Consider the following 19,390-nt stretch of genomic DNA (forward strand, 5'->3'; position numbering starts at 1 on the left):
TGTCTGGAGAGCTGAGAGGCAGCGTAAGGGTGAACAGGACAGCGATGGGTGGGGAATATTCTGGAGGGCCGCACAGGACGGGCAGGGGGTGGTCTTCACCCCGAGGGCAGCAGTTCTGTACAGGGAGTGATGGACATTCTAGAATTTTCTGACCCCAGATTACCTAATAGCTGGCAAGAGGTGCCAGGCAGGCTCAGGGACCACAGCAGGAAGTGGCCACGCAATTCAGGAAGGAGAGGATGGGGGCCCTCAGGGTGGGGGTGAGGCCCGCTCACACTGACAGAGGCTCCCTGGAACTGCGGGGGACCCTCGGCCCCCTCAGTCTGTGAGCAGCAGGAGGCCGCCCAGAGCTCCAGGCCACCTTCAGCCCCCACTTGGGCCCTTCTGGCCGCCTGCTGCATGGGCTGGTGTCTGTGACCTTGGGTAACACATGTGAACAGGGAACGTTCACACACGTGTGTTGCTCCCGAGCGGACGCGTGCGCACTACGCCTGAGCGTGTGCGCAGACAATGAACTCACACGCGGCCGGCAGCTCCTGCCCCTTTCGCTCACCGCTGTCTTTTTCATGGATTGAGACCTCCCAGCTGCTATAAGGACAACATCCTGCAAGGCGAGCCCCTCCCACAGGACGACAGCACAGCTTGCCTCTCACAATTTGTATTGGTTGCCAGGAACAGCCCCTGTCCCAGGGGGAGGCCAAGTGGGTTCATATCTTGCGGCCGCCAAAGATGGGGCGGTTCACGTGCTCAGGGGAGGCCAGGAAGGCCTTGAGCTTGGGCCGGGCGCTGAGGCGCGCCACGTAGGCCGAGAGCAGGCGGAAGGTGTCCAGACAGCCCGGCACCAGGACCTGGTGGGCCAGCAGCAAGTCCAGCAGGTTGTAGTCGGCGAAGGAGATCTGCAGGGCAGGGGATGAGAGGGGCTCAGCCAGGTCAGGAGGGAGGGAGGCTTCGAGAGCCGCAACACTGGCTGCTCCCTGGCTCTGCCTCTCCTCCAGTGAACCGGCCCACTCTGGGCCTCAGTCTGCCCTTCTGAGAAATGGACCTACAATGGGCTGGGAGAGGCTCACCTGGTCACCCACGATGAAGGCCTGGCCCCCCTGGTTCTGGGCCAACAGGGTCTCAAAAGGCTTCAGGTGTCCGGGTAGCTCCTGAACATACTGGGCTTTGCCCTCCTCCTGTGAATGGGAGTGATCCCAGCTGGGCAGGGTGCAGCAAGGCTGCCCAGGGCGACCTCCTGGCCCCGCTCACCCTGTCCCAGAGCACCAGCCCTCACTCACATAGTTATGGTGGATGAGGTGGCCACAGCGCTTGCGATGGTCTTCTACCCCATCGTTGACCATGTCCACCAGCGCCGCCTCCCGCTGGTCTTTGCCATAGAGCCCTGGGTCAGCAGCCAGGCAGCCCACTCAGGTTCTGTCCTCTCCCCCAAAAGCCCACAAGCTTCAGGCCTGGGCCACCAGGGCCCCTCTCCGATCCCTTGCTTTGGAGGGCCCTCTCTGCCCACCTCTGCTGCTCCCATCTGCATGGTGTGAGGAGACTATAGGCACACACTTGTCTCCTGGGTCCCTGGCACTTGGGCATTCCCTGCCCAAATGGCACCGACCCAACGTCTGCCCCCACAAAGGGAGGACCAAGCCTCTGACGTGTGGCTCCCTAGGCACACAGACAGCTATCTGTGGGGCCCTGGACAGGACTTAGGCGGGAGGACTGCTGCGTCCATATGCACTGCAAGACACCATCGGGACAGGAAGGGGAGGTGACAGACCCAGTGGGGGGCCTCTGTCCTCACCCTTGGGTCCACAGAAGTTGGGGTAGGCTGGGCCTGGACTGCTCCCACTGCTCCTCTGCCCCCTTCCCTGGTTGTCATGCCCTCTGGGACCCTGGGCTTTCCTGGACCCCACGAGCTGGCCAAAAGGAGACAGCATGTCCCTGAGCCATGTTCCTGCCACTCCTGAAACGTAGCCACAGGCCTGCTCACTGTGAGCGTGGGTTTTCCAGCTTCAGATGCGACCAAGAAGAAATGGGCGGAGGTCTACTTCGAAGCCCCTGGGCCTACCTGAAGTGGCCCCTGGCCTGCACCAAAGCACCCATGGGGGTTGGTGGCCTCCTCTGAACTGTTCTGTCCAGGAAGTGGGTACGGCAACCCCACCTGGTGCTGCCTGGCTGGGGGCCAGCCCGAGCTGCACGGCCCCTGCCCTTCGGGAACCCAGGCTCTGCGCCTTCCTCTAGGGGCCACTGGCCTGCCCTCCAGCAAGGCAGGACTTTGGTGGCTATAGGGGCAGCAGCTCAGGCCCCAGGACGTCCTGCCAGGCACCTGTCAGGTACCTCTCTGGACTGGGCCACCTGAGGTCTCAGGACTCACCGAGGGAACGCCCCAGGTGACGCAGAATGGCATTGGACTGGTACAGGGTGAGGTCTCCATCCTGGAACTTGGGGAGCTGCCCATACAGCTGGAGGGAGGCACGGCTCCATGAGGGGCACTGAGCTTGGCTGCCCCCACCCTAGTCCTGCCCTCCCCCAGTCCTGCCCCCTAAGGCCCAGCCCCCGCCCCCTGCCCGGGCATGGTCACTCACACAGGAGGCCTTGAGCGAGCCCTGCTGCCAGGCCTCTTTGGTCACCACCTCCTCCTTCCAGCTCTGGCCCTGGTCCGCCAGCAGCATGCGCAGGGCCTCGCAACGCCCTGGTGTGGGGGGACAGGACAGGGCATGGGGACTCCGGGAGAGACCCAGCCTCGCAGCGCCCTGAGGAGGGGTCAGCAGGGTGGGGAGGAGACAAGGAGACAAGCCAGAAACCCTAGCTTAGGAGCTTCCTAGAGAGAGGATGGAAGTGTGAAGAAAGCGCAGAGTCCATGACCCAGCAATGCCTTGGAGAGGAGAGAGAACCCAGCCCCGAAGGGAAACAGCGACACAAAGTGCAGCCGGTGGCCCTAGCGGCTGCAGCCGCGGGGAAGGCAGGTGCGGGACCCGCCCCCTCCGACGCCGGCCGGGCCAGGGAGCGGCCTCAGGGTCCCCAGTGCCTTTCGTCCTCCTGCCGGAGCTGGGCCGCACCTCTGGCGGGGAAGTAGACGATGGTGTAGGGCGGCACTGGGAAGACAGACAGACAGGACGATGACCCCGATGAAGGAGGACCCCTGTCGGGGCTGCAGGGCCCAGGGGCAGACAGCTGGGGCCAGTCCCCGGACAGGGCGTGGCCCGGCCCCGCCCCGCCCCCACCGGGGCACCAGGACTCACTCGCGGCGGAGCAGCCAAGCGCAGCAGGAAGCGAGGAGGCGCCCAAAGGTCTTATATTTGCTGTTCTGCTCCACCCCCTCATCCCGCCCTGCCCCACCCCAGGAATGCGCCCAGTCACCGAGCTGGGTGCGGCAGGTCGGGGAAAGGAGGTTGAGGGTGGCCCCGGCAGCACCAGGCATCTGCGTGGGCGTACCCTGCCTGCAGGGCTGCGGTTTGCAAGAGGTGCCCACGCCTAGCATCACACCTTAACACCGCCCGCAGCACCCACCGCCAAACCACACAGCTCCTGGTGGCCCACAGAGGGCCAGGGCTGAGGACCTTGCTCATTGCCGTGTCCCCAGCGCCTGCACACAGGTGCTCGGTGAGTGCTTGTTGCATGGATGAACGCAGTTTCAACAAACGGACATATTCGTACACACATCTTCTCTTTGTGATGATAACGATCGCAGGCCCTTAGGGCTGAGAACTTTGCATACATCACACCTCCAAGACCCATGCTCATTTTACAGAGGAGGAAACAAGCACAGAGAGGTTAAATGGCGTCCCAAGGTCACACAGCTAGTAAACAGGACTTAAACGCAGGTCTGGCAGGCTCCAGGGGCCTCACTTTTAACCCTCATTCTTTCTTCTTCTAGGCCTTGTCATTTAGGGAAACCAGAATATGATACCCCAAAATATGTCTCTTGGACATAAAAATTAATTTTGAGCCGCAGGCAATTTAGAAGCAACAAATGGAGGAAGAGCTTTCTCTGTCCCTCTCCTTTCCTGCCTAAAGGTAGAATACACATTCTCCTTTATTGGAGACAACTCTAGACTCTTATTACACTAGCCCAGGCCCCAGAAGAATTCCCAAACAAACCTCACTCCGTCAGCTTCCTGCCATATATTTACCTTCCCACAGTCACCCACCTTTGGCAGCCTAAAACTGCTTTCCTTTGTCCTGTCAAAGGACAAAGGTACTGTTCCTTGTGGAAGCTGAGATGCAAGTGGAGTTCTAGCCACTGCTTGGAGTTCCTTTTCATTCCTCCCGCATGATTGTGGGTCTGTCCCAAGTAAGAATTCATGAAGGTTGAGGAAAAAATTGTTTTTCCTCCCCTACATAGTCTCCAAATCATGTCTTGACTGAGTCTGAGAGCCCTACACCCTCCAAATACAGGCTGGGCACGGTGGGTGGGAAGACCACGGACTGGGGTGGGCAGGGTCCCCTGGGCCTGGGAGGGCCGAGTCCTGCCCGGCAGAGCCCAGTGCCCACCTCCCTGCAGGCTCGCCTGGTGCCCCCAGTCCAGCTCCCCTCCCGGCTGCCCCCTGCCCCGAGGGGTCTCAGGGGGTGTTCTGTCGGAACCACAAGGAGAGAGGAAGGTGTCCTACCCAGGTGCAGAACTACCCACCCAAAGCAAGGGGTGAAACCAAAACGTCACCCTAATCAGGAGCGCCCCTGCAGCCAGGGCTTTCCACTCCCCTCACTGGAGCCCACAGCTGCCTGGGGCTGGGGCGTGGGGTTCTCATTCCTGACTCACAGCTGGAGGAACATCTGCCCAGCACATAGCAGATTACAAAGAGCTTTCAATACAAATGGTCTCATTTCATCTCCATGACAACCCGGGAGGGAGGGGGAATTGTTCCCATTACACAGAAGAGGACACCAAGGCTCAGAGAGGTTCATTCACCTGCCCTGGCCTGGAGTACCACCCACCCCCACTTCCTCTGTGCAAAAGTTTCACAGACTGTGTGGGTGGCTGTCCCTCAGTCTGGCTTGGCACTGTGCTGTGGTGTTCCACGTGACTGCTCTTACCTGCAGTCCTCTGGCTCCACAGGCCTAGCCTGTGGTCTCGCTCTGTGGCTACTCTGGGGCCTCCTCCTCTTCCTCCCAGAAGCACAGCGCTCCCAGGTTGACGGCCCAGGACCTCCCTCTGTCCGCTCCCAACCTCCAGTGCATGTGCACGTCAGCACCTGTCTTTGGCGGGTTGTAAATATATATATAAGGCGGGCGCGGTGGCATGTGCCTGCAGTCCCAGCTACCTGGGAGGCCGAGGTGGGGAGATCACTTGAGCCCAGGAGTTGGAAGCTGCAGTGAGTGAGCTATGATTGCACCACTGCACTCCAGCCTGGGTGACACAGCGAGACCCTGTCTCTAAAAATAAACAAACAAACAAACAGCTTTATTATTATGTAAGATTCACCCTTATAAAATCTACCTTCTGTGGTTTTTAGTATATTCAGTGTCATGCAGTCATCACCACTATCTAATTCCAGAACGTGTTCATCGTGCCAAAAAAGAAACCCACACCCATTAGCGGGCACTCCCCATGCCCCCTCCCACTAGCCCTTGGCAACCACTAATCTACTTTCTGTCGCTATGGATTTGCCTATGCTGGACATTTCACACAGACGGAATCATCCAGTATCTGTCCTTTGGGGGCTGGCTTCTTTCACTCTGCATCACATTTTCAAGGCCATCCGCACGGTAGCGTGTGTCAGTACTTCATCTCTTTTTATGGCTGAATATCCTGTTGAGTGGATAGACCACCTTCATTCACTCATTCATCAGTTGATGGACATTCGGGTTGTTTCGGTTTGGGGCTACTATGAATACTGCCTCTATGAACATTTGTGTCGAAGTCTTCCTGTAACCGTATGTTTTCAATTCCCTTGAGTGTACACCTCGCAGTGGGACTGCCAGATCATGTTTTTGAGGAACTGCCAAACTCTTTCCCGAAGTGGCCACACCATTTTAAAATCCCACCGGCAAGCAGTGTGTGAGCTCCAGTTTCTCCACGTCCTCACCAGCACTCGTTATTGTCTGTCTTCTTTCCTTTAGTATGGGAAGTGTGGGGTGGTATCTCAACATGGTTCTGTGTATGGTGCTTGCCGGGGGCCGAGCTCCGGGTTCGGCTTGTGGGAACGTGGGGAAGAAGGAGCTATCATCTTTGCCATTAGAGGAATCACAGTTCAGAGTGGGGGGAGATGGATAGACACACATCTTCACTTATACATGGATTGGTATGACCAGGCAACACATGGGCTAAACATCGTAGGAGACACAGAAATAGTTAAAATATGATCTCCACCCTAACGAACGCGTTTAATGGAGAATAGAAGACCTTCACCAGCAGCCCATCCAGCCAGTCGTCTAACCACTTGCATCTATCTGTCTGCCTATCTACGTACCCATCTACCCAATCATCCATCCATCGAACAAACATTCAACTACCAGTCCATCAAAACATTCATATATCCATTTATCCATCCATTCATCCAACTACTCATTTACCCACCCAATCATCCTTCACCTGCCTATCCATCCATCTTTTCATCCATCCATCCAACCAACCATCTACTCAACCATCTGTCTATGCAATCATCCATCCATCCATCTACCAACCATTTCACCACCAGCCCATGGACTAATCTACCCATCTTCTGTCTAGTCAGCCACCCACCTGTCCATCCCTCCATGCATCTACTTGTCCACCCATCCATTCAACTCCCAATCTACCCACCTACTGTCCACCTACCTGTCCATCCATCCAACCACCTGTCCATCTGTTCATCCTTCCATCCATCTGTCCATCTATCTATCCATCTACTCAATCATCCATCCTTCCAACCACCAACCATTCAAACACCAGTCCATCAGATCATCCACCCATCCATCCACCCACCCATTCTACCCAGCCAACCATCCTTCCACGCATCCATCCATCTGTCTACCCATCAGTCAAACCACTGATCTACTATCCTGGACACTGAGCCAGGACCTCAGCTTGGCCGAGTCAAGCTGGGCAAGTTAAGGGCACGAAGAGAAGTGTTCCAGGATGCTGCTCATTGAATCCCCCAGGAGAGATTTCCAAGCCAGGCTTTGTCCTCCGCCTCGACAGGAAGCCTTTGCCCCCTGATTGAAAACTCCTTTACCCACTGTATTCTGCCCAGTTATGGCCCCCACTGCTTTGGATTGTACTTTGGGACACACGTTTCTCATCACTTCCTGCCTTCTTACATGGTCATGTAGACATGGGACATTCGTCACATGTGGTGCCCACCATTTTTTGAGCCCTTCCTGTGTGCCAGGAACCTGCCAGGTCCTTTATCATTTAATTTCCACAATGGCACTGTGAGGTGGATGCTAGGTCAACCCCCATTTTTCATATAGGGAAACCGAGGCTCAGAGAGGTGAAATATCTTTCCCAGGGCCACAAGTCCAGTGCACGGGGGAACTGCAGGCATTTTCCACAACCTTGTAGAGAACAGAGGGGATTCCTGCCTACGAGGAACATTTCCAGGGGTCTTACCACCTGGGAGGCCAGTGCAGAGGGGCTGAGGGACGCTGAAGGCTGAGGCAGCGCGGACGATCCCTTCCTGCCCTGACCGCCCGGCCAGCAGCCACATGCCTCTCGCTCCTGGCCTGTGCTCGGATCCTCAGGCCCACCCGTGGGCGCGTGGAGGCTTTCCTTGCCCTCTACTGCGTCAGCCCCTCGGCCCCACTCACAGCGAGGTCCCTGGTGGCCTGCAGGGCCCTTCCCTGCACAACCAGCCGTTGTAATCCTGGTTTGCTGAATGTGCGTCTCCCACCAGGTGGAAGGTTCCAGCAGGCAGAGACTGGTTCCCAGCACCCAGGAAGGCACACGCAGGTGTTCAAGAAACATTTGCTGAAGATTCAGCCCCTCTCAAATGTTTTCTGAACTCTTGCCACCCTTACCCCCTCCAGAGGCTACTAACCCCTCCCTCCCTCCTGAGGGCCTCCGCCCACATACTGCCAGGTCCCAGCTCCTGGGCCCCTCCAAGCTCATGGGTGGTCCCTGTCAGGAACCCCAGCTCTCGCCCAGGGCCAGGCACAGCCGGAACACTGGCAGGCAACGCCTAGAGCGTTGCCCCATCCCTCACCTCCTGATGCGGCGCCCCCATGCACTTGGAGGCTGTCCGGTGTACATTTTCCTCTTTAGACGTGCCTGAGAGGGGGGTCCTCGGGGAAGGTGGGGTCTGTTGTGTGGCCCCAGCAGCTGGCCCAGGGCTGGTCCCAGCCAGCCTCAGAGGTTTGCCGGGGGATACATGAATGGATGGCCACGGGTGGCCGGGAGAGGCCAGAGCCACCAGCTCAGGTGGCAGGCTTCTGGTGGGATCTGGTTCCCTCGGACAAAGGCTGGTGTGGGGGCAGGTGAATAAATCATGAAGGGCCTGGAGCAGGGCCAGGGCAGGACGACTGACCTCATTCGGGAGTTGAGGAACAGGCAGCGGGCTGGTGAGTGGGCTGGGGGCACGGCAAGGGGCACCGGAGGCCAGTGGGGGGTGTCTGGCCCACCTCCACGCGCCTTAGAAGCAAGAGGCTGCAAGTCGGCAGGACCAGGCAGGGGCACCACAGGAGGCGAGGGGTAGGGGGAGCGCAGAGGCACCCGAGGCCGGGGGGAGCGTGAGAGGAGGGGAGCTGCCTTTCCAGAATCCTGGAGCCATCCCGGGGGTGGGGGGGAATAGGAAGACCAAGGAAAGACAGACAGAAGACAGACCAACGTGAGAAAGAGGAAGGGAGCCAGAGACACTGCTGCACAGAGACAGAGACAGATGGCGGTGGAGGGGGGTGGAGAGAGGGACCACAGGTGACAGACACAGAGACATCCACAGAGCAGAGGGCAGAGGGCAAGACGGAAACAGAGGGGGAGGGCATGGTGGGGCTTTAGTCAGAGAGACTGAGGCAGAACACTAGCGGGGGAGGAGGCCAAAGCCAGGTGGGAGGGCAGGCGACTGGGTCTGCAAGGACAGGCGGGGGGACCGGGTGCAGTCTGCAACCAGCACGAGGAGCTTTGCCAGGCTGATGGGGCAGCGTGAGGGTCTGCATGGAGCTGGGAGAGACTTCAGGGGCCTGGAGCTCTTCCAGCTCTTGGAGGGAGGAAGAGGGAGAAGAGCCGCAGGGATCCAGGGACCACACCTGCAGCTGCCCACTAGGCCACCCTCCCACAGGACTTGGGAGGCCGCACAGGGCAGCGTCCCTCAGCCAGGAGGAGGTGCCTCGTCTCGCCTCGTCTCTTCATGGCCCTGCCCCAGGGCCCGGCGGATGGCAGCCCCCATTCCGGGGACCCCAGCCCCTCTGGGGACGGTCCAGGCACCAGCCAGGCCCCTGCCAGCCCAGCAGCCACCAGGCGACGGGTGCTCCTCCAGGAGCTCGAGGCCCAGGTGCAAGCAGCCTACGGGCAGGTAAAGGAGGTGGGGGCGTCTTCAACTGGGGGGACCATGTGTGAACAGCAGGGATCCCGCACCGCAGCTGGGGGCCCTGCAGGACAGACCCAGGGCCAAGTCCAGGACAGGCCCCAGGACACACATGTTGATGGAGGAGTCTGTCAGTTGGTGTCCCTCCCCTACCTCTGTGCTCAGGGAGCCCTGCGGCCACCAGGCAGCCAGAGCAGACTCCTGCCAGCTCCTCCCACGGGGTCAGGGGCTGGTCGGGGGTGTGCAGGGCATGCAGGCTGGGAAGCACCCTGAGGCGGGGAGCCCAGGGTCCTGATAAGGAGAGGCAGGGCTTCCTGCCTGGGCCAAGGTGGCCACCCCTCTCTGGGAGGCATTGGGGGAGGGTCCACAATGCTCCTGGCCCCTGGAAGGTGCTGCCATTCTGAGGAGAGAGATGTCCCACCCCACCCCGGCACACTGGGCACCTGCTTTCCTCCTCCCAGGACCCAGGTCCTGCTTCTGAAGATGTTAAACCTCTCCTGATTGGGAGAGATTAGGGGAAGGGTGGCGGGAGAAGGGTGCTGGAGTGGGGGTGTCTGGAAGACCCTCAGGAGGAAGCGTGGGGAGACTGTGTCTTCCAGGGGGCCTTGGGCCCAAGTGGCCCCCCTCACCAGCAGAGATGCTCAGAGATAATCCCGGATTAGGACCCAAGCCCCGGGCCCAGGGCCCCCCGCCTACCCACCCGCCCCGATCTTCCCCACAAAACCCCGGGAAAATCCCCTGCAGCACTCCCAGGCTCGCACCGGGAGCAGCTGGGGGCTGGCGGGCATCTGCAGCACCCGCCAAGGCTGGCCCTGGGCCGCGCCCCGGGACTCCTGGCCTGGCATGGTCCAGGGGCCCATGGGGAACTGTGCCAAGCGGCCCCGGCGCCGGGGGCCTAAGGTAGGAGAGCTAAGGGGGAGAAGTCAAGGCCAGAAGGCAGGGCTGGACCCCAAAGGGCCAGGTGGGGTGGGCAGAGTCCTGGGAGGGCCGGGCTGGGGTTGGAGGTGGGCACAGGGATGGGGGCTGGCTATGGGCCGCCCCAGAATGAGACATTTTCTTGGAAGCCCCCAGACTCCGCCTCATCCTGGTCTTGCCTCCCACAGACTGCTGGGTCTCCCTGCCAATCTCCCCAGGGCCCCCAGCTGCCCGTCTGGCTGCCCCAGCCCTGCGGCAGGTCCCTGCTCTCTGCCAGCCAGCCCTGACTGGTAGACACAGAGCTAGAGCACAGGGTCCCACTCTGCCACTGGCTTTCACAGTGACCTTGGCCAAGTCCCTTGCCTTTTCTGGGCCTCGGTTTGCCCAACCGAACAGTTAGGGGATGGCCCCTTCTAGCCTAAAGTGTTAATGGGTGAGGGTCCTGAACACCCTGGGCCCCTCCCCCATGGTCCTGTGCTGGGATCCAGAGAGAAGAGGCTGGTGAGCGGGGATGGGGAGGGACGGTCAGGCCTGGTGCTCAGCAGCCACTGCCCCAGCTCACAGCTGGCTCTGCTGCAGGACCCCTGGCAGTGGTCCGGCTCCCCCCCAGGGGGCTCCCACCACAGCCCCAGCCCCAGCCCCAAGGAGCAGGGGGGCCCTGGGGCAGGCGTCCAGGGCTACTCGGTGCTCAGCAGCCTGGTGGGGCCTGCCTGCATCTTCCTGCGGCCCAGCATCGCCACCACCCAACTCGTATGTACAGCCACCTGCCCGCTAGCCTGCCTACCCTTGTCCCCTCGCTTTGCCTCTCCTCGAACGGGGGAGAGGATTGAGTGGGGACATCAGAGCAAAGGCACACAGATCCAGGGTGGGAGGCAGAGAGGGGCAGAAAGTGACAACTCCAGAAACAGAGGAGAGATCAACAGTGACACTGAGGCTGGCAGGGCCAAGTCTGAGGTTCTACCCGACCCCCAAGATCCACCTCTGGCGAAAGGAGCTCCATGCCCTAGAAGAGGGTGACAGGGTGGGTGGGGAAGGCTGTGGGAGTGACCTGGGCAGGCAGCAGGGAGGGGGCACCCCAGTCGCCCAGGCCAGTGAGCAGGACTTGCGGGGAGCCAGGTCTGAGCGGCATCAGACAGACACAGGCCCTGTGTGTGCGTGTCGGCGGGCGGGCTGGGTGGGGAGCCCCGAGGAAAAAGGAGGGTGGGTGCAGGGCCTGGGAGGACCCGGGAACCCCTAACCCTGCTGTGCCCCCCAGGACCGGGAGCTGCGGCCCGAGGAGATTGAAGGTAAAGATCTGAGAAGGAACTGGTTTCCCAGAGGGTGGGCACGGGGTGGGGACACAGGGTATGGGGCATCGGGTGGGGGCCTCGGCAGTCTCCAGGTGGAACCAGGAGCAAGAAGAAGGCTACAGGAGACCGGTTCCGGGAGATGGGGACAAGACTGAGCAGGAAGGGGTTGACAGATGCCCCCACTCCCAGCTGTCGGTTCCTTAGTCTCATTTGCCAGGTGGGTCACATTTGTTCATTCAGCTGACACTTCCTGGGTGCCCGCAGTGCGCCTGGCGCTGTGCTGAGCGCTGGGAAACCTGGCAGACTGGATAGATACAGTCCATGCCCTCTGGAGACCGGCGTCAGTAAGTCAGCCGCGAGTACCAGTGGTGCCAAGTGCTCTCCAGGAAATGAACAAACAGGCTGGCACAGGACAAATTGAGAGGGAAGCCTTTCTTTAGGAGGTGACATAGGACCAAAGAGGAGGGGAAATGTTCCAGAATGCAAGCTCCGTGAGGCCAAGGATTTGTTCCTTCCTCTTCCTTTTTGTCTTTTTAAATTCACTACTGTATGCCCAGTGCTAGAGCAGAGCTTGGCACACAGTAGATACTCCTTAAATATTTGCTGAAAGAACAAATAGAAGGAATAGCATGTGAAAAGGCCCTGAGGCAGCAAAGACAAACTGGCGTTTACAAGGAGGGAATGATTGGACCAAGGGGAGAAGGAAGGGTAGGCTGGTCCAGGCCAGGACCCAGGGGGCTGTGGGGGAAGGACTGACTCCACCCCGCCTGGCAGAGCTGCAGGTCGCCTTCCAGGAGTTTGACCGAGACCGGGACGGCTACATCGGCTACCGTGAGCTGGGCGCCTGCATGCGGACCCTGGGCTACATGCCCACGGAGATGGAGCTCATCGAGATCTCGCAGCAAATCAGTATGTGCCTCAGACCCGCCCCACCCCCAGTCCTCCTGATGCCCTGACCAGCACCAGGGAAGCCGGCAGCCCAGGCACAGAGGTGACTGCACAGGCTGTCCCCAGAGCCCAGGACCCTGGTCACTCTGCAGAGTCTCACCATCCTCTCTGAGGTGGGCGGAGCAAGGACCATGATCCCCATTTTACAGATGAGGAAACTGAGTTTCCGAATAAGTGACTTGTCTAAGGTCACACAGGAAGCTCATGGAGCCAGGACTCAAACCCCACCGCACTCTTCAGGAAAATTAAGGAATGATCCAGGAAGTTTTAGGAGTGGTTTTCCTTTCACCTTTGGCCAAATCGGTGGCTCGTTTGGATCGCGATTCGGGTCGGGAGACAGGACGGCCCGCCTTTGGGCGCGGGGAGGGACGGGTCCACTTCAGCAGGGAGGGCGGAGGGCCGAGGAGGGCGGCGGGCCGGGCAGGGCTCTCCGAGGCCCTGGTGTCTAACGGAGGGGCCCCCAGGTGGCGGGAAGGTGGACTTCGAAGACTTCGTGGAGCTGATGGGCCCCAAGCTGCTGGCAGAGACGGCGGACATGATCGGCGTCCGGGAGCTGCGCGACGCCTTCCGGGAGGTGCGGCCCGGGGCGAGGGCGGGGGGCTGCGCGTCCGCAGCGAGTGAGGGGCTGCGCGAGGGACGCCTGTCGGTGACCCGACGCCACCACCGACGCCGCCGCAGTTCGACACCAACCGGGACGGCTGCATCAGCGTGGGCGAGCTGCGGGCGGCCCTCAAGGCCCTGCTGGGGGAGCGCCTGAGCCAGCGGGAGGTGGACGAGATCCTGCAGGACGTCGACCTCAACGGGGACGGCCTGGTGGACTTCGAAGGTACCTCCCGCCGCGCGGCGGCGCACACCCCGGAAGGTTCTTACAGATAAGGAAACGACAGAGGGAGCACTGTCACTGCGCGCCCTGCCCTGCGCTAAGCGCCCCGCCCCTTTCCCAGGCAGTCGTCCCCAGAACCCGGGAGGCAGGGGCCGCAGGAAAGCTAGGCGCTCACTTAGCATAAGGAGGTGGCTGGAGCCATAGCATGCATCTGGGCGCCCGACCCGGAACGCAGCTCTTCCCCTGCGCTGCACTCCCGTGAGGGAAAACAAGGATTAAATGATAACAGGAAGCCAAGGAAAATTAATATGTAGAAGGGCTGGCTGGGAGCGCTGGCTCACCCTGTCATCCCAGCACTTTGGGAGGCTGAGGTGGGAGGATCGCTTGAGGCCAGGAGTTCGAGCCCCACCTGGGCAATAGTGAGACCCGCATCTCTACAAAAACGTCTAAAAAGTAGCTGGGCGTGGTGGCACACACCTGAAGTCCCAGCTCTACAGGAGGCTGAGGCAGGAAGATGAATCGCCTGAGCCTAGGAGTTCAAGGTTGCGGTGAGCTATGATAACACCACTGCACTCTAGTGTGGGCAACAGAGCAAGACCTTGGACAAAAAAAAGAAAAGAAAAGCATTTTCCAAAGTAGGACCTGAAGTTGCTCCTAAGCTTCCTAGTGGTCAAAGCAAAGAGGAAAACAAGTTCAGTTACAAGGGATTGTTTGTTTGTTTGTTTCTCCATAAGACAAAGCCCCGTCTTCCTAGCCCTGAGGCCTATTCTGTATCAGATCCAGGGGATGTCCTTGAAGGCCCTTCCCTCAACCACACTCCCACCTTCCTGAAGCCTGGCAGTTTGCCCTCACCCCCAGTGGGGTCCAGAGAGCATACACCAAACCTTGGCTTTGTCCTGGCAGAGTTTGTGCGAATGATGTCTCGCTGAGCCTGTACAGAAACTGGAGGCAGTGGACAGGACTTGAGGACAACCACAGCCTCTGCCCACCAGCACGCTCCTTGAAGTTCACCACTTCCAGCTGGGACCCTGCTCCCCTCCTGCCCGTCCCCACCTGCGTGCAACGCCCTTGCCTGCCTTCACCTCCAGCTCTGTTCCTCCAGTAAAGCTCCTGCACCGTCGCTGAATCTCTGGCAATAAAGTATCTGCAAGCTGGGAAGATGGATTTTGCCTCCCACTTGCTTATTCTGGAGATCCCAATATTTGGCCCCCAAAAGTCAAGTCTTGGGGCTATCGTCTTGGACCACAAGCCCCTTCGACTGTGAGCCCCAGGTGGGTGGGGAGCTTTTCGTCTTGCTCTCTGGATCCTGGGCCCAACCCAGGGCAGTGTCAGGAAACGTCCCAGGAGCAAAGCCAACCGCTTGTCCCAGGCTCAGGTGTGTGCGGCCCTCCACAGGTTCCCGCTTTTCCTGATTACGGTAGAGGGTACAGCAAGTGCTGGCGGGGGCTCTTCCCAGGCCTGACCTCACTGCTCCGGCAGCAGCCCTGGGAGGTGCACGTCAGAGCTCCCTCTAGAACTTCCCGTTCGGCTCAAGGGGTGAGTGACTTAGCCGAAGGGCTCAGCTGTTGGCCCCTTCAGGAGACACCTCGGCTTTGGGGCTGACACTTCATTCCTCCGGGCAGCCCCAGCGCCTGACGGAGCACAGCGTGGGGAGGAGGACCTGGACTTTCTGCCTAATCCGAGGCTCCTCTCATGGCGTCTTTGCTCTGAGCTCCCCTTTGGGTCAGTCGAGCCCACTCAGAACTGCCTCGAATCAGAGGCTCTCCCACCTGATCCCGCTTCCTGCCCCTCTGTCTTCCTGGCACCCTAAGTTTTCTCAGCGTCTGCCTCCCAAGTCGGCGCCTCGAGCTGCTTCCTCCACAGACGTCCTCACAGGGTGGAAGGCAGAAAGCCAAAAGGGCCCACCTATTTCCCCCAGCCCATTTGTGGGGTTCTAGCCCCATCCAGAAGGACAGAGCCCTCATGGCCTAATCACCCCCTGAAGGCCCCACCTCTATACACTGTGCACTGGGGAGTGAGTTTCAACATGAATTTTGGAGGAGACACGAACACTCAAGCCGTAGCACCAAGGCTGCGTGACTTGCTAGAGGTCATGCAACCTCACTGCCCTCTTTCCCCACACACTGCCAGATTATCCTTCCTAAAATGCTACTTGCTTTGTGTCACACTCCCGTTCAGGAACTGGCCATGACTTCCCATGGCCTCCAGGTCAATCTAGCCCTTTTGCCTGGTACCAGAAGGCTCCAGGAGGACAAGGGACTGGCCTAAAGTCACACTCAATTGGGATGAAGGAAGGTGGGACTTGCATCCGGGCCCGGAGACTCTAAACCACAGTGCCAGCCAGAGAGGGTGCCTTGGGGTCAGCCTCTTCTAGCTACAGTGAGGGCTTGGGCTGCAGCTCCTGGCTGCCAAGGAGGAGAACGAGCCGTGACCTACCTGGTCAAGGAAGGGTGGGAGCTCTCAGCACCCAGGCCTGATCCCCACACCACTCCTGCTCTGGGACAGAGCAGACAGGCAGCCGCCCATGCCCTGCCCACCCAAAGCCTGGATGCAGAGGCGCTAGGGCTGGGCAGCAGCCTCAGCGCCGCTCGCCTTGCAGATCTCAATTAATCCTTAATCCTTAATCCTCAATTAGGTGGTCTCTCCTGCCAATCTGGCAGGCCTGGGGATGAGGATGAGTTGCCCCAGCCCCAGGGGCTTCTCTGTAAGCTGTGGCCCACCCTCCCTCCCACCACCCTCACAGCTGGCACAGATGGCATTGCTGCCTGAGAAATGTCTGTCCCTGCTGCAAGGGACATCAGCCGGGGGGATACCAGAACCCCACTCAGGGTCGGCCACCCAGCCCTCAGCCTGGTGGGCTCTGTGACCGGGGGCATTGGGAGTAGCTAGGGGAATGGTCTTAATTAGCCGCAGTGTGTCTGCTGGCACCAGAAATGCTCACACCTCCTACAAATCTCACAAACATCCCCTTACCCCAAAAGGGCTTCTAGTCCAGAAGTTCCCAACAGACAACAGCTGGAGCAGGGGTCAGGGCCAGGGAAGGAGCAGCAGGCAGGACGAAACTGCGGTGAGCTCGGAGTCCCTCCCCAACTAAAGGGGGCATCTGCTGCCCACCTCCACTAGCTAGCACCAGGCAGAGCAGGCCTGAGCTACAGGATCTTCTGATTTTCCAAGAGAAGCTGTAAATTCAGATTTTTTACTTGAATATAACATGCATTCAGTCAGGTGTATAAACCTTAAATGTACAGCTCAATGAATTTTTACATGAGTCTGCACCCAGGTAACCATCACCTAAGTCAAGGTATTCCTTGAAATGAAATATCCACTTATATGCCACACCCAGCTTCCCGTATGTATCAGTCAGGGTTCTCCAGAAAAACAGAACCGATAGGATATCTACATACACCAATCGACCGACGATAGGAAGATAGATATCCATCGGGAGCTCTTGCAATTAGCTCTGTATCCCTTTGACATACCTTCATCATTGTGTTTGTTTTTTAACACTTTCTTACTCTCCAGCACTACGAGAAGCTCCAGGATCATCTTGTATATTTCCTGCCCCAGTCCTAGAATTAGCCATTTCTCCAAGGAGCTCTGGCTCGTTTTATTGGAGAATGGTATTAGAAACCAAGATCTGGGCGCTACACTAGTTGGTTGTTGCAACAGAGTGTGTGCAGGGGTGGGTGTTGCTTCTATGCCCTCTCAGCTGATAAAGCAAGGAGATGTATGTGTGTGTACTAACCTGGTCTATACACATTTATAGATAATCTGTGTGTAAGCAACTGATCTATGGGAACCTGCTCCTACTGCAGCCTCCAGCTCCAATCTATTACCACGTGGATCGTTCTAGCCTCTCCCCTTGCTTATCTAACGTCTCACTCCGACAGTGAGAAACCTGCCTCCTAACATCCATCCTCCGTTTACTTAATTGTTCAATTTCAGTGTACATGAGTACACTGTGGTTTCAGAATTGTTAACCCACACTCCTGTGGGACACATTTTATCAACTAGAGTACACTGCTTACATGCCGTTCCTTTTGCCTTTAGTCTAACGGACTCCACCCATTTCTAGGTCAGCACCTTATCTCCCACCCGCTTCAGTGAGGTGGTTTCCTACTTCTGTAATACAGCTAGATTCTTCAGTCACATTCTGCATTCCAGCCTGGGGACAACTGACCTCCTAGATGATTTTTTATTTGCATAAAGTTTACTCATTGACAAATACTTAATGTCTTCTATTCACCATTACAGTACCATACAAAATAGTTTTACTCCCTAAAAAAATCCCCTATGCTTCACCTATTCAATTCTACTCCTCCCTGGCACCCCTGGCAATCAGTAACCTGTTAACCTTCTATATAATTTTCCCTTTTCCAGAATGTCATACAATTGTAATTATATAGTGTGTTGGATTTTTAAGACTGGTTTCTTTCACTTAGCAACATGCATTTAAGATTATGTATGTCTTTTCATGACTAGATAGGTGATTTATTGCTCAATAATATTTCCTTGTATAGATGCATCACAGTTTGTTTATCCATTCACCTATTGAAGGGCATCTCTGTTGCTTCCAGTTTTGGAGATTATAAAACTGTTATAAACATTCACATGCACATGTTTTTGTGTGGACATAAATTTTCAAATCAGTTGGGTCAATACCTAGGAACACAACTGGTAGGAAAGCCACCAAACTGTCTTCGAAAGCGGTGTTACCATTCTGCATTCCCACCAATAATGAATGAGAGTTCCTGTTGCTCCACATCCTTGCCAGCAGTTCATATTGTCAGTTTTTTGGATTTTAGCCATTCTAACAGGCGTGTAGTGGTATCTCCTTGTTGTTCATCCATTTATTTTTAACATTTTATTATAGAACTTTTCAAACATATGGTAAAGTTGAAAGAATTGTATAGAAACAAAATGTTGGCCACTAATACAAAGATTTAAATCATTGGGCAGGCCAACGAGCCCGTCTGTGAGCTGAACTGAGCCTGTGGGCCCTACTTTTCAAATTCTGATTCGGAAGCTGTAATGTTGAAAGGCTCCAAAATCCTGGAGGTGGGCCCCAGGTGTGGGGGCTGAGAGGAGAGGGGAGCCCCCAAGGCATTCTACCAAGAGGCCTGTGCTATCTTCCCCCAGGTAGACAGGGTCCTCTCCTGGGACAGGCCACAGTTGTCACCTCCAACCACCTTCAAGGAACTCTGTGTTCCTCCTGCCACAGCCCACTGCTCCAGGGAGGGATATCTAAAACTGCTTTAGTACAAGGTTCAGTCCCACAGTTACTCCCAAGCGTATACCTGCTCCCAAACTCGGGTATTATGGACCAAATGTTCATATGCTGAAGCCCTAACCCCCAGTGCGGCTATATTTTGAGATGGCCCTCTAAGGAAGTAATTAAGGTTAAATGAAGTCATAAGGATGGGACTCTGATCTGAATATAAGAAGAGACACCAGAAAGCTCATTCTCTGCACCGAGGAGGTCACATGAAGACATAGCCAGAAGGTGGCCCTCTACAAGCCAGGAATAGAGCCCTCACCAGAAACTAACCATGTATCCTGATCTTGAACTTTCAGTCTCCAGAACTATGAGAAAATAAGTTTTGGTTGTTTAAAGCCACCCAGTCTGTGGTATTGTGTTTTCTCTGTGTAGTATTTGGCAGCCTGTGGCCAAGTGCAGTGGCTCATGCCTGTAATCCCAGCACTCTGGGAGACCAAGGCAGGAGGATCACTTGAGGCCAGGAATTTGAGACCAGTCTGGACAACATAGCAAGACCCCATATCTACAAAAAATAAGAAAAATTAGCCAGGTATGGTGGCACGTGCCTGTAGTCCCAGTGACTCTGAAGGCTGAGGCAGAAGGATCACTTGAGCCCAGAAGTTCAAGGCTACAGTGAGCTATGACTAAGCCACCACACCCCAGCCTGGGCAACAGAGTAAGACCTTGTCTCTTAAAAAAAAAAGTATCAGCCCAAGTAGACTAATACAATGGA

General features: G+C 57.3%; 2 protein-coding genes across 3 annotated transcripts; one reads left to right on the top strand and one right to left on the bottom strand.

The window, feature by feature from the left end:
• Positions 1 to 675: 675 nt before the first annotated feature.
• On the bottom strand, positions 676 to 3,409 carry LOC105826847 (glutathione S-transferase P-like). The gene is made up of 7 exons (XM_012664861.1): positions 3,231 to 3,409; positions 3,048 to 3,139; positions 2,574 to 2,680; positions 2,363 to 2,450; positions 1,278 to 1,381; positions 1,068 to 1,175; positions 676 to 896 (listed from the first exon to the last, which is right to left on the bottom strand). The coding sequence occupies exons 1-7, from the start codon at positions 3,407 to 3,409 to the stop codon at positions 708 to 710; spliced, it is 867 nt and encodes a 288-aa protein (XP_012520315.1). The 3' UTR covers positions 676 to 707.
• A 6,600-nt stretch (positions 3,410 to 10,009) lies between these two features.
• On the top strand, positions 10,010 to 14,556 carry CABP2 (calcium binding protein 2). Of its 2 annotated transcripts, none has more exons than XM_012665394.1 (7): positions 10,010 to 10,325; positions 10,920 to 11,094; positions 11,596 to 11,626; positions 12,404 to 12,538; positions 13,042 to 13,151; positions 13,256 to 13,403; positions 14,304 to 14,556. In XM_012665394.1, the coding sequence occupies exons 1-7, from the start codon at positions 10,063 to 10,065 to the stop codon at positions 14,327 to 14,329; spliced, it is 888 nt and encodes a 295-aa protein (XP_012520848.1). In that variant the 5' UTR covers positions 10,010 to 10,062; the 3' UTR covers positions 14,330 to 14,556. The 2 variants fall into 2 exon arrangements, with proteins under 2 accessions (XP_012520848.1, XP_012520849.1); XM_012665395.1 differs by having other exon boundaries at positions 10,193 to 10,325; positions 10,920 to 11,090; positions 14,304 to 14,508.
• The last annotated feature ends 4,834 nt before the right edge of the window (positions 14,557 to 19,390 follow it).

The sequence above is a fragment of the Propithecus coquereli genome, unplaced genomic scaffold, assembly GCF_000956105.1.
Source record: "Propithecus coquereli isolate 6110/MARCELLA unplaced genomic scaffold, Pcoq_1.0 Scaffold120, whole genome shotgun sequence".
Classification (NCBI taxonomy): Eukaryota; Metazoa; Chordata; class Mammalia; order Primates; family Indriidae; genus Propithecus; species Propithecus coquereli.

Excerpts from the sequence above, each read along its gene's own strand:
- CABP2 (XM_012665394.1), top strand. The coding sequence starts at position 10,063 with ATGCTCAGAGATAATCCCGGATTAGGACCCAAGCCCCGGGCCCAGGGC. Across the intron at positions 10,326-10,919 it reads CCCGGCGCCGGGGGCCTAAG|GACCCCTGGCAGTGGTCCGG; the intron begins GTAGGAGAGCTA and ends GCTCTGCTGCAG. Across the intron at positions 12,539-13,041 it reads CGAGATCTCGCAGCAAATCA|GTGGCGGGAAGGTGGACTTC; the intron begins GTATGTGCCTCA and ends AGGGGCCCCCAG.
- LOC105826847 (XM_012664861.1), bottom strand. The coding sequence starts at position 3,409 with ATGCCTGGTGCTGCCGGGGCCACCCTCAACCTCCTTTCCCCGACCTGC. Across the intron at positions 1,382-2,362 it reads TCACCTGGGGCGTTCCCTCG|GGCTCTATGGCAAAGACCAG; the intron begins GTGAGTCCTGAG and ends CTGCTGACCCAG. Across the intron at positions 1,176-1,277 it reads ACCTCATCCACCATAACTAT|GAGGAGGGCAAAGCCCAGTA; the intron begins GTGAGTGAGGGC and ends TCCCATTCACAG.